The 13,972-nt window shown below is 64.0% G+C and overlaps 2 protein-coding genes across 3 annotated transcripts in view; both read left to right on the forward strand.

Moving 5' to 3' along the window:
- The window catches only part of LOC140400210 (neurexin-2-like), a 2,085,493-nt gene that overhangs the window by 608,935 nt on the left and 1,462,586 nt on the right, over positions 1-13,972 (forward strand). The gene's annotated exons all lie outside the window — the stretch shown is intronic.
- Positions 1-13,972, forward strand: part of LOC140399949 (potassium channel subfamily K member 2-like) — a 55,059-nt gene that overhangs the window by 15,844 nt on the left and 25,243 nt on the right. For both annotated transcript variants that reach the window (XM_072489437.1, XM_072489438.1), the window contains one exon: positions 1,563-1,680. In XM_072489437.1, coding sequence (XP_072345538.1) covers positions 1,563-1,680 — 118 coding nt within the window. The remainder of the gene's footprint in view (positions 1-1,562; positions 1,681-13,972) is intronic.

Genomic DNA, 13,972 nt, shown 5'->3' on the forward strand with positions numbered 1-13,972 from the left:
CTCTCAGTGAGCGTCTCCCTCAGTGAGGGTCTCCCGCAGCGAGGGTCTCTCTCAGTGTGTGTCTCCCTCAGTGAGGGTCTCTCTCAGTGAGGGTCTCCCTCAGTGAGAGTCTACCGCAGTGAGGGTCTCCCGCAGTGAGGGTCTCCACAGTGAGGGTCTCTCTCAGTGAGGGTCTCCCGCAGTGAGGGTCTCCCACAGTGATAGTCTCCCACAGTGAGGGTCTCCCGCAGTGAGGGTCTCTCTCAGTGAAGGTCTCCCGCAGTGAGGGTGTCTCTCAGTGAGGGTCTCGCTCAGTGAGGGTCTCCCGTAGTGAGGGTCTCGCTCAGTGAGGGTCTCCCGCAGTCAGTGTGTCTCTCAGTGAGGGTCACCCTCAGTGAGGGTTTCCCACAGTGAGGATCTCTCTCAGTGATTGTCTCCCGCAGTGAGGGTCTCCCGCAGTGAGGGTCTCTCTCAGTGAGGGTCTCTCTCAGTGAGTGTCTCTCTCAGTGTGTGTCTCCCTCAGTGAGGGTCTCTCTCAGTGAGGGTCTACCGCAGTGAGGGTCTCCCGCAGTGAGGGTCTCCACAGTGAGGGTCTCTCTCAGTGAGGGTCTCCCGCAGTGAGGGTCTCCCACAGTGATAGTCTCCCACAGTGAGGGTCTCCCGCAGTGAGGGTCTCTCTCAGTGAAGGTCTCCCGCAGTGAGGGTGTCTCTCAGTGAGGGTCTCGCTCAGTGAGGGTCTCCCGTAGTGAGGGTCTCTCTCAGTGAGGGGTCTCCCGCAGTGAACGTCTCTCTCAGTGAGGGTCTCTCTCAGTGAGGGGTCTTCCTCAGTGAGGGGTCTCCCGCAGTGAGGGTCTCCCGCAGTGAGGGTCTCCCTCAGTGAGTGTCTCGCTCCGTGAAGGTCTCCCGCAGTGAGGGTCTTCCACAGCGAGGGTCTCTCTCAGTGTGTGTCTCCCTCAGTGAGGGTATCTCTCAGTGCGGGTCTCCCTCAGTGAGGGTCTCCCGCAGTGAGCGTCTCCCGCAGTGAGGGTCTCCACAGTGAGGGTCTCTCTCACTGAGGGTCTCCCGCAGTGAGGGTCTCCCACAGTGAGGGTCTCCCACAGTGAGGGTCTCCCGCAGTGAGGGTCTCTCTCAGTGAAGGTCTCCCGCAGTGAGGGTGTCTCTCAGTGAGGGTCTCCCGCAGTGAGGGCCTCTCTCAGTGAGGGTCTCTCTCAGTGAGGGTCCCTCTCAGTGAGGGTTTCTCTCAGTGAGGGGTCTCCATCAGTGAGGGTCTCTCTCAGTGAGGGTCTCTCAGTGAGGGTCTCCCACAGTGAGGGTCTCCGACAGTGAGGGTCTCCCGCAGTGAGGGGTCTCCCTCAGTGAGGGTTTCTCTCAGTGAGGGTCTCCCGCAGTGAGGCTCTCCCACAGTGAGGGTCTCCCACAGTGAGGGTCTCTCAGTGTGGGTCTCTCAGTGAGGGTGAGTGAGGGTCTCTCTCAGTGAGGCGTCTCCTGCAGTGAGGGTGAGGGTCTCCCAGTGAGGGTGAGTGAGGGTCTCCCTCAGTGAGGCCTCCCTTGCCCAGCTCACTCCCTGCTCGGTGCCTCCACAGGAGACGGTGATCGCAGTTCACACCGGAGTCGATCCCTTTGGAGAAACAGAAAACATCAGCACCAACTGGGACCTCGGCAGCTCATTCTTCTTCGCTGGGACCGTCATCACCACCATCGGTATGGAGCCCTCACCCCCTCACCCTCACCCCCTCACCCTCACTCCCTCACCCTCACCCTCACTCCCACACCCTCACCCCCTCACCCTCACTCCCACACCCTCACTCCCTCACCCTCACCATCACCCCCTCACCCTCACCCCCTCACCCTCACCCTCACCCCCTCACCCTCACCCACACCCTCACCCCCTCACCCTCACCCTCACCCTCACCCCCTCACCCTCACCCTCACTCCCACACCCTCACCCCCTCATCCTCACCCTCACCCTCACCCCCTCACCCTCACCCTCACCCTCACCCCTCACCCTCACCCCCTCACCCTCACCCCCTCACTCTCACTCCTCACCCTCACCCCCTCACCCTCACCCTCACCCCCTCACCCCTCACCCTCACCCTCACCCCCTCACCCTCACCCTCACCCCTCACCCCCTCACCCTCACCCCTCACCCTCACCCTCACCCCCTCACCCTCACCCTCACCCTCACCCCCTCACCCTCACCCTCACCCCCTCACCCTCACCCCCTCACCCTCACCCCCTCACCCTCACCCTCACCCCTCACCCTCACTCCCTCACCCTCTCCCCCTCACCCCCTCACCCTCACTCCCTCACCCTCACTCCCTCACCCTCACCCCCTCACTCCCTCACCCTCACCCCCTCACCCTCACTCCCTCACCCTCACCCCCTCACCCTCACTCCCACACCCTCACTCCCTCACACTCACCCTCACCCCCTCACCCTCACCCCCTCGCCTCACCCTCACCCCCTCACCCTCACCCCCTCACCCTCACCCCCTCACTCCCTCACCCTCACTCCCTCACCCTCACCCCCTCACCCTCACCCTCACCCTCACCCCTCACCCTCACCCTCACCCCCTCACCCCCTCACCCTCACCCCCTCACCCTCACCCCCTCACCCTCGCCCTCACCCCTCACCCTCACCCCCTCACTCCCTCACCCTCACTCCCTCACCCTCACCCCCTCACCCTCACCCTCCCCCCTCACCCTCACCCCTCACCTCACCCCTCACCCTCACCCCCTCACCATCACCCCCTCACTCCCTCACCCTCACTCCCTCACCCTCACCCCCTCACCCTCACCCTCACCCCCTCACCCTCACCCCCTCACCCTCACCCCCTCACCCTCACCCCCTCACCCTCACCCTCACCCCCTCACCCTCACCCCCTCACTCCCTCACCCTCACCCGCTCACCCTCACCCCCTCACCCTCACCCCCTCACTCCCTCACCCTCACTCCCTCACCCTCACCCCCTCACCCTCACCCTCACCCCCTCACCCTTACCCCCTCACCCTCACCCTCACTCACCCCCTCACCCTCACCGCGTCACCCCCTCACCCTCACCACCTCACCCTCACCCCCTCACCCTCACCCCTCACCCTCACCCCCTCACCCTCACCCTCAGCCCCTCACCCTCACCCCCTCACCCTCACCTCCTCACCCTCACCCCCTCACCCCCTCACCCTCACTACCTCACCCTCACCCCCTCACCTCACCCTCACCCCCTCACCCTCACCCTCACCCTCACCCCCTCACCCTCACCCTCACCCCCTCACCCTCATCCCCTCACCCTCACCCTCACCCCCCTCACCCTCACCCCCTCACTCCCTCACCCTCACTCCCTCACCCTCACCCCCCTCACCCTCACCCTCACCCCCCTCACTCCCTCACCCTCACTCCCTCACCCTCACCCCCTCACCCTCACCCTCACCCCCTCACTCCCTCACCCTCACCCCTCACCCTCACCCCCTCACCCTCACCCCCTCACCCTCACCCCCTCACCCTCACCCCCTCACCCCCTCACCCTCACCCTCACCCTCACTCCCACACCCTCACCCCCTCACCCTCACCCTCACTCCCTCACCCTCACCCCCTCACCCTCACTCCCTCACCCCTCACACTCACTCCCTCACCCCTCACCCTCACTCTCTCACCCTCACCCCTCACCCTCACTCCCTCACCCCCTCACCCTCACTCCCTCACCCTCACCCCCTCACCCCCTCACCCCCTCACCCTCACTCCCTCACCCTCACCCTCACTCCCACACCCTCACCCCCCTCACCCTCACCCTCACTCCCTCACCCTCACTCCCTCACACTCACCCTCACTCCCTCAGCCTCACCAACTGACCCCCTCACACTCACTCCCTCACCCCCTCACCCCCTCACCCTCACTCCCTCACCCTCACCCCCTCACCCTCACCCCCCTCACCCTCACCCTCACCCCATCACCCCCTCACCCTCACTCCCTCACCCTCACCCTCACTCCCTCACCCTCACCCCCTCACCCTCACCATCACCCCTCTCCCTCACCCTCACCCCCACTCCCTCACTCCCTCACCCTCACCCTCACCCCCTCACTCCCTCACCCTCACCCCCTCACCCTCACTCCCTCACCCTCACACCCCTCTCCCTCACCCCCTCACCCCCTCACCCTCACTCCCTCACCCTCACTCCCTCACCCTCACCCCCTCACCCTCACCCTCACTCCCTCACTCCCTCACCCTCACCCACTCACCCTCACTCCCTCACCCTCACTCCCTCACACTCACCCTCACTCCCTCACCCTCACCACCTCACCCCCTCACCCTCACTCCCTCACCCTCACCCCCTCACCCCCTCACCCTCACTCCCTCACCCTCACCCTCAACCCCTCAGCCTCACCCTCACCCTCACCATCACTCCCTCACTCCCTCACCCTTACCCCCTCACCCTCACTCCCTCACTCCCACCTCACCCCTCACCCTCACCCCCTCACCCCCTCACTCCTCACCCTCCACCCCCCTCACCCCCTCACCCTAACTCCCTCACCCTCACTCCCTCTCCCTCACCCCCTCACCCACCCTCACTCCCTCACTCGCTCACCCTCACCCCCTCACCCTCACTCCCTCACTCCCTCACCCCCTCAACCTCACTCCCTCACACTCAACCTCACTCCCTCACCCTCACCCTCACTCCCTCACCCTCACCCCCTCACCCTCACTCCCTCACCCCTCACCCTCACTCCCGCACCCTCACCCTCACTCCCCCACTCCCTCACCCTCACCCTCTCACCCTCACTCCCTCACTCCCTCACCCCCCTCACCCCTCACTCCCTCACCCTCACTCCCTCACCCTCACCCCTCACCCTCACTCCCTCACCCTCACCCCCTCACCCTCACCCCTCACCCTCACCCCTCACCCCTCACCCTCACCCCTCACCCTCACCCCTCACCCTCACCCCCTCACCCACCTCACCCCTCACCCTCACCCTCACACCCTCACCCTCACCCCCTCACCCTCACCCCCTCACCCTCACCCTCCCCTCACCACCCCTCACCCCTCACCCACCCTCACCCTCACCCCTCACCCCACCCCTCACCCCTCACCCCTCACTCCCTCACCCTCACCCCTCACCCTCACCCTCACTCCCCTCACCCCTCACCCCTCACCTCACCCCTCACTCCCTCACACCTCAACCTCACTCCCTCACCCTCACCCCTCACCCTCCCCCTCACCCCTCACCCCTCACACCCTCACTCCCTCACCCTCACTCCCTCACCCCCTCACTCCCCGCACCTCCCTCACCCTCACCCTCACCCTCCCCTCACCCTCACCCCTCACTCCCTCACCCTCACCTCACACCCTCACTCCCTCACCCTCACTCCCCTCACCCTCACTCCCTCACCCTCACCCCCTCACCCTCACCCTCACTCCCTCACTCCCTCACCCTCACCCCTCACCCTCACTCCCTCACCACCTCACCCTCACTCCCTCACTCCCTCACCCTCACCCTCACTCCCTCACTCCCGCACCCTCACTCCCTCACCCTCACTCCCTCACACACTCACCCTCACTCCCGCACCCTCAATCCCTCACACCCTCACCCTCAGCCTCACTCCCTCACCTTCACTCCCTCACCCCCTCACCCTCACGCTCACTCCCTCACTCCCTCACCCTCACTCCCGCACACTCTCACTCCCTCACCCTCACTCCCTCACTCCCTCACCCTCACTCCCTCACTCCCTCACCCTCACTCCCTCACTCCCTCACCCTCACTCCCTCACACTCTCACTCCCTCACCCTCACTCCCTCACTCCCTCACCCTCACTCCCTCACTCCCTCACTCCCTCACCCTCACTCCCTCACACCCTCACCCTCAGCCTCACTCCCTCACGCCCTCACCCTTACGCCCTCACCTTCACTCCCTCACTCCCTCACCCTCACTCCCTCACACTCACCCTCACTCCATCACACCCTCACCCTCAGCCTCACTCTCTCACTCCCTCACCCTCACTCCCTCACGCCCTCACCCTCACCCCCCTCTCCCTCACTCCCTCACCCTTACACCCTCATCCTCATTCCCTCACCCCCTCACCCCCTCACCCTCCCTATCACTCCCTCACTCCCTCACCTCACCCCTCACCCTCACTCCCTCACTCCCTCACCCTCAACCTCACTCCCTCACCCTCACCCCCTCACACTCACCCCCTCACTCCCTCACCCTCACTCCCTCACTCCCTCACCCTCACTCCCTCACCCTCACTCCCTCACTCCTTCATTCCCTCACCCTCACTCTCACTCCCCCACTCCCTCACTCCCTCACCCTCTCTCACTCACTCCCTCACCCACACTCCCTCACTCCCTCACCCTCACTCCATCACTCCCTCACCCTCACATTCACACACTCACTCCCTCACACTCACTCCCTCACCCTCACTCCCTCAACCTCACTCCCTCACTCTCACTCCTCACTCCCTCACCCTCACTCCACTCACTCCCTCACCCTCACTCCCTCACCCTCACTCTCACTCCCTCACTCCCACTCCCTCACTACCTCACCCTCACTCCCTCACCCTCACTCCCTCACCCTCACTCCCTCACTCTCACTACCTCACTCTCACTCCCTCACCCTCACTCCCTCACCCTCACTCCCTCACTCTCACTCCCTCACCCTAACTCCCTCACTCCCTCACTCCCTCACCCTCACTCCCTCACTCTCACTGCCTCACTCCTCACCCTCACTCCCTCACTCCCTCACCCTCACTCCCTCACTCCCTCACCCTCACTCCCTCACCCTCACTCCCTCACTCTCACTCCCTCACTCTGACTCGCTCACTCCCTCACCCCCTCACCCTCACCCCCTCACTCCCTCACCCTCACTCCCTCACTCTCACTCCCTCACTCACTCCCTCACTCCCTCACCATCACTCCCTCACGCTCAATCACTCACTCTAACTCCCTCACTCCGTCACTCTCTCACCCTCACTCCCTCACCCTCACTCCCTCACTCCCTCACCCTCACTCCCTCACTCTCACTCCTTCACTCCCTCACCCTCACTCCCTCCATTTCACTCTCTCACCCTCACTCCCTCACTCTCACTCCCTCACTCCCTCACCCTCACTCCCTCACCCTCACTCCCTCACTCTCACTCCCTCATGCCCTCACCCTCACTCCCTCACTCTCACTCCCTCACTCCCTCACCCTCACGCTCACTCCCTCACTCTCACTCCCTCACTCCCTCACCCTCACTCCCTCAGTCCCTCACTCCCTCACCCTCACTCCCTCACTCCCTCACACCCTCACCCTCACTCCCTTACTCCCTCACCCTCACTCCCTCACCCTCACTCCCTCACCCTCACTCCAACACTATCACTCCCTCACCCTCACTCCCTCACCCTCACTCCCTCACTCTCACTCCCTCACCCTCACCCTCACTCCCTCACTCTCACTCCCTCACCCTCACCCCTCACTCTCACTCCCTCACTCTCACTCCCTCACTCCCTCACCCTCACTCCCTCACACCCTACCCTCACTCCCTCACCCTCACTCCCTCCCCTCACTCCATCACCCTCACTCCCTCACCCTCACTTACTCACTCTCACTCCCTCACTCTCACTCCCTCACCCTCACTCCCTGACTCCCTCATTCCCTCACACCCTCACCCTCACTCCGTCACTCTCACTCCCTCGCTCTCACTCTTTCACTCCCTCACCCCCTCACCCTCACTCCCTCACTCCCTCACCCTCACTCCCTCACCCTCACTCCCTCACTCCCTCACTCTCTCACTCCCTCACTCCTCACTCCCTCACCCTCACTCCCTCACCCTCACTCCCTCACCCTCACTCCCTCAACCTCACTCCCTCACTCCCTCACTCCCTCAACCTCACTCCCTCACTCTCACTCCCTCACTCCCTCACTCCCTCACCCTCACTCACTCCCTCACTCCCTCACTCCCTCACTCCCCTCACCCTAACTCCCTCACTCCCTCACCCTCACTCCCACTCCCTCACCCTCACTCCCTCACTCTCACTCCCTCACCCCCTCACTCCCACACCCCCTCACTCCCGCACTACCTCTCTCCCTCACTCCCTCACCCTCACTCCCTCACCCTCACTCCCTCACTCCTTCACCCTCACTACCTCACTCCCTCACCCTCACTCCCTCGCTCCCTCACCCTCACTACCTCACTACCTCACCCTCACTCCCTCGCTCCCTCATCCTCACTCCCTCGCTCCCTCACCCTCGCTCCCTCACTCCCTCACTCTCACTCCCTCACCCTCACTCTCACTCCCTCACTCCCTCACTCCTTGACCCTCACACCCTCACTCACTCACCCTCACTCCCTCACTCACCTCACCCGCACTCCCCTGACTCCCCTCACTGCCCTCACCTTCACTCCCCTGACTGCCCTGACTCCCTCACCCTCACTCCGTCACCCTCACTCCCTCGCTCTCACTCTTTCACTCCCTCACCCCCTCACCCCCTCACCCTCACTCCCTCACTCCCTCACCCTCACTCCCTCACCCTCACTCCCTCACTCCCTCACTCCCTCACTCCCTCACTCCCTCACCCTCACTCCCTCAACCTCACTCCCTCACTCTCACTCCCTCACTCCCTCACCCTCACTCCCTCTCTCTCACTCCCTCACCCTCACTCCCTCACTCCCTCACCCTCACTCACTCCCTCACTCCCTCACTCCTCACTCCCCTCACCCTAACTCCCTCACTCCCTCACCCTCACTCCCTCACTCCCTCACCCTCACTCCCTCACTCTCACTCCCTCAACCCCTCACTCCCTCACTCCCTCACTCCCTCACTCCCTCACTCCCTCACCCTCACTCCCTCACTCCCTCACCCTCACTCCCTCACTCCTTCACCCTTACTACCTCACTCCCTCACCCTCACTCCCTCGCTCCCTCACCCTCACTACCTCACTCCATCACCCTCACTCCCTCGCTCCCTCACCCTCACTCCCTCGCTCCCTCACCCTCGCTCCCTCACTCCCTCACTCTCACTCCCTCACTCCCTCACCCTCACTCCCTCACTCTCACTCCCTCACCCTCACTCCCTCACCCTCACTCCCTCACTCCCTCACTCCCTGACCCTCACACCCTCACTCACTCACCCTCACTCCCTCACTCACCTCACCCGCACTCCCCTGACTCCCCTCACTGCCCTCACCTTCACTCCCCTGACTGCCCTGACTCCCTGACTCCCTCACCCTCACTCCCTCACTCCCCTCACTCCCTCACCCTCACTCCCTCACCCTCACTCCCTCGCTCCCTCACCCTCACTACCTCACTCCATCACCCTCACCCCCTCGCTCCCTCACCCTCACTCCCTCGCTCCCTCACCCTCGCTCCCTCACTCCCTCACTCTCACTCCCTCACCCTCACTCTCACTCCCTCACCCTCACTCCCTCACCCTCACTCCCTCACTCTCACTCCCTCACCCTCACTCCCTCACTCCCTGACCCTCACACCCTCACTCACTCACCCTCACTCCCTCACTCACCTCACCCGCACTCCCCTGACTCCCCTCACTGCCCTCACCTTCACTCCCCTGACTGCCCTGACTCCCTGACTCCCTCACCCTCACTCCCTCACTCCCCTCACTCCCTCACCCTAACTCCCTCACCCTCACTCCCTCACTCCCCTCACTCCCCTCACTCCCTCACCTTCACTCCCCTCACCCGCATTCCCCTGATCCCCTCACCCTCACTCCCTCATTCCCATCACCCCCACTCCCCTCACCCTCACTCCCCTCACCTTCACTCCCCTCACTCCCCTCACCCGCACTCCCCTCACTGCCCTCACCCTCACCTCCCGCACTCCCCTCACCCTCACTCCCTCACTCCCTCACCCTCACTCCCTCACCCTCACTCCCTCACCCTCACTCCCTACTCCCCTCACTCCCTCACTCCCCTCACCCTCACTCCCCTCACTGCCCTCATCCTCATTCCCCTCACTCCCCCACCCGCATTGCCCTCACCCTCACTCCCCTCACTGCCCTCACTCCGCTCACTGCCCTCACTCCCCTCACTCCCTCACTGCCCTCACCCTCACTCCCTCACCCTCACTCCCTCACTGCCCTCACTCCCTCACCCTCACTCCCTCACTCCCCTCACCCTCACTCCCTCACCCTCACTCCCTCACCCTCATTCCCTCACCCTCACTCCCTACTCCCCTCACTCCCTCACTCCCCTCACCCTCACTCCCCTCACCCCCCTCACCCTCACTCCCCTTACTCCCCTCACCCTCACTCCCCTCACCCTCACTCCCCTCACCCTCACTCCCCTCACCCTCACTCCACTCACTGCCCTCACTCTGCTCACCCTCACTCACCTCACCCTCACTCCCCTCACCCTCACTCCCCTCACCCTCACTCCCCTCACCCTCACTCCTCTCACTGCCCTCACTCCCTCACCCTCACTCCCCTCACCCTCACTCCCCTCACTCCCCTCACCCTCACCCCCCCTCACTCCCCTCACCCTCACTCCCCTCACCCTCACTCCCCTCACCCTCACTCCCCTCACTGCCCTCACTCCCCTCACCCTCACTCCCTCACCCTCACTCCCTCACCCTCACTCCCTGACGCTCACTCCCTCACTCCCTCACCCTCACTCCCTCACCCTCACTCCCTCACTCTCACTCCCTCACCCTCACTCCCTCACTCCCTGACCCTCACACCCTCACTCCCTCACTCCCCTCACCCGCACTCCCCTGACTGCCCTGACGCCCTCACCCCCTCACCCTCATTCCCTCACCCCCTCACTCCCTCACCCTCACTCCCTCACTCCCCTCACTCCCTCACTCCCCTCACCTTCACTCCCCTGACTGCCCTGACACCCTCACTCCCTCACCCTCACTCCCTCACTCACTCTCACTCCCCTCATTACCCTCACCCTCACCACCTCACTCTCTCACCCTCACTCCCTCAGTCCCTCACTCCCTCACTCCGCTCACTCCCCTCACTCCCTCACCTTCCCTCTCCTCACCCCCCTCACCCGCACTCCCTTGAATCCCCTCACCCTCACTCCCTCATTCCCTCACTCCCATCACCCTCACTCCCCTCACCCTCACTCCCTAACTCCCCTCACCTTCACTCCCCTCACTGCCCTCACACCCCTCACTCCCCTCACTGCCCTCACCCTCATTCCCCTCACTGCCCTCACCCTCACTCTCCTCACCCTCACTCTCCTCACTCCCCTAACTCCCCTCACTTCCTCACTGCCCTCACCCTCACTCCCTCACTGCCCTCATCTTCATTCCCCTCACTCCCCTCACCCTCACTTCACTCACTGCCCTCGCGCTCCTCACTCCCTCACTGCCCTCACCCTCACTCCCTCACCCTCACTGCCCTAACTCCCTCACCCTCACTCCCTCACTGCCCTCACTGCCCTCACTCTCACTCCCTCACTCCCTCACCCTCACTCCCTCACCCTCACTCCCTACTCCCCTCACTACCTCACTCCCCTCACCCTCACTCCCCTCACTGCCCTCACCCTCATTCCCCTCACCTTCACTCCCCTCACCCTCACTCCCCTCACCCTCACTCCCCTCACTGCCCTCACTCTCACTCCCTCACCCTCACTCCCTACTCCCCTCACTACCTCACTCCCCTCACTCGCCTCACTGCCCTCACACCCCTCACTCCCCTCACTGCCCTCACCCTCACTCCCCTCATCCTCACTCCCCTCACCCTCACTCCCCTCACTGCCCTCACTCTCACTCCCCTCACCCTCACTGCCCTCACCCTCACTCCCCTCACTCCCCTCACCCTCACTCCCATCACCCTCACTCCCCTCACCCTCACTCCCCTCACTCCCTCACCCTCACTCCATCACTCCCTCACCCTCACTCCCTCACTCTCACTCCCCCACTCCTTCACCCTCACTCCATCACTCCCTCACCCTCACTCTCACTCCCTCACTCCCTCACCCTCACTCCCTACTCCCCTCACTCCCTCACTCCCCTCACCCTCACCCTCACTCCCCTCACTGCCCTCATCCTCATTCCCCTCACTCCCCCACCCGCATTGCCCTCACCCTCACTTCCCTCACTCCGCTCACTGCCCTCACTCCCCTCACTCCCTCACTGCCCTCACCCTCACTCCCTCACCCTTACTCCCTCACTGCCCTCACTCCCTCACCCTCACCCCCTCACTCCCCTCACTCCCTCACCCTCACTCCCTCACCCTCACTCCCTCACCCTCACTCCCTCACCCTCACTCCCTACTCCCCTCACTCCCTCACTCCCCTCACCCTCACTCCCCTCACCCACACTCCCCTCACTCCCCTCACCCCTCTCACCCTCACTCCCCTTACTCCCCTCACCCTCACTGCCCTCACCCTCACTGCCCTCACCCTCACTGCCCTCACCCTCACTCCCCTCACCCTCACTCCCCTCACCCTCACTCCCCTCACCCTCACTCCCCTCACTGCCCTCACTCCGCTCACCCTCACTCACCTCACCCTCACTCCCCTCACTCCCCTCACCCTCACTCCCCTCACCCTCACCCCCCTCACCCTCACTCCTCTCACTGCCCTCACTCCCTCACCCTCACTCCCCTCACCCTCACTCCCCTCACCCTCACTCCGCTCACTCCCCTCACCCTCACTCCCCTGACTCCCCTCACCCTCACTCCCCTCACCCTCACTCCCCTCACTGCCCTCATTCCCCTCACCCTCACTCCCTCACCCTCACTCCCTCACGCTCACTCCCTCACTCCCTCACCCTGACTCCCTCACCCTCACTCCCTCACTCCCTCACCCTCACTCCCTCACTCCCTGACCCTCACACCCTCACTCCCTCACTCGCCTCACCCGCACTCCCCTGACTGCCCTGACGCCCTCACCCCCTCACCCTCATTCCCTCACCCCCTCACTCCCTCACCCTCACTCCCTCACTCCCCTCACTCCCTCACTCCCCTCACCTTCACTCCCCTGACTGCCCTGACACCCTCACTCCCTCACCCTCACTCCCTCACTCCCTCACCCTCACTCCCTCACCCTCACTCCCCTCATTACCCTCACCACCTCACTCTCTCACCCTCACTACCTCACTCCCTCACTCCCTCACTCCGCTCACTCCCCTCACTCCCTCACCTTCCCTCTCCTCACCCCCCTCACCCGCACTCCCTTGAATCCCCTCACCCTCACTCCCTCATTCCCTCACTCCCATCACCCTCACTCCCCTCACCCTCACTCCCTAACTCCCCTCACCTTCACTCCCCTCACTGCCCTCACACCCCTCACTCCCCTCACTGCCCTCACCCTCATTCCCCTCACTGCCCTCACCCTCACTCTCCTCACCCTCACTCCCCTAACTCCCCTCACTTCCTCACTGCCCTCACCCTCACTCCCTCACTGCACTCATCTTCATTCCCCTCACTCCCCTCACCCTCACTTCACTCACTGCCCTCGCGCTCCTCACTCCCTCACTGCCCTCACCCTCACTCCCTCACCCTCACTCCCTCACTGCCCTAACTCCCTCACCCTCACTCCCTCACTGCCCTCACTCCCCTCACTCTCACTCCCTCACTCCCGGACCCTCACTCCCTCACCCTCACTGCCTACTCCCCTCACTACCTCACTCCCCTCACCCTCACTCCCCTCACTGCCCTCACCCTCATTCCCCTCACCTTCACTCCCCTCACCCTCACTCCCCTCACTGCCCTCACTCTCACTCCCTCACCCTCACTCCCTACTCCCCTCACTACCTCACTCCCCTCACTCGCCTCACTGCCCTCACACCCCTCACTCCCCTCACTGCCCTCACCCTCACTCCCCTCACCCTCACTCCCCTCACCCTCACTCCCCTCACTGCCCTCACTCTCACTCCCCTCACCCTCTCTGCCCTCACCCTCACTCCCCTCACTCCCCTCACCCTCACTCCCATCACCCTCACTCCCCTCACCCTCACTCCCCTCACTCCCTCACCCTCACTCCATCACTCCCTCACCCTCACTCCCTCACTCTCACTCCCCCACTCCCTCACCCTCACTCCCTCACGCCCT

Source organism: Scyliorhinus torazame, chromosome 24, assembly GCF_047496885.1.
Source record: "Scyliorhinus torazame isolate Kashiwa2021f chromosome 24, sScyTor2.1, whole genome shotgun sequence".
Taxonomy (NCBI): domain Eukaryota; kingdom Metazoa; phylum Chordata; class Chondrichthyes; order Carcharhiniformes; family Scyliorhinidae; genus Scyliorhinus; species Scyliorhinus torazame.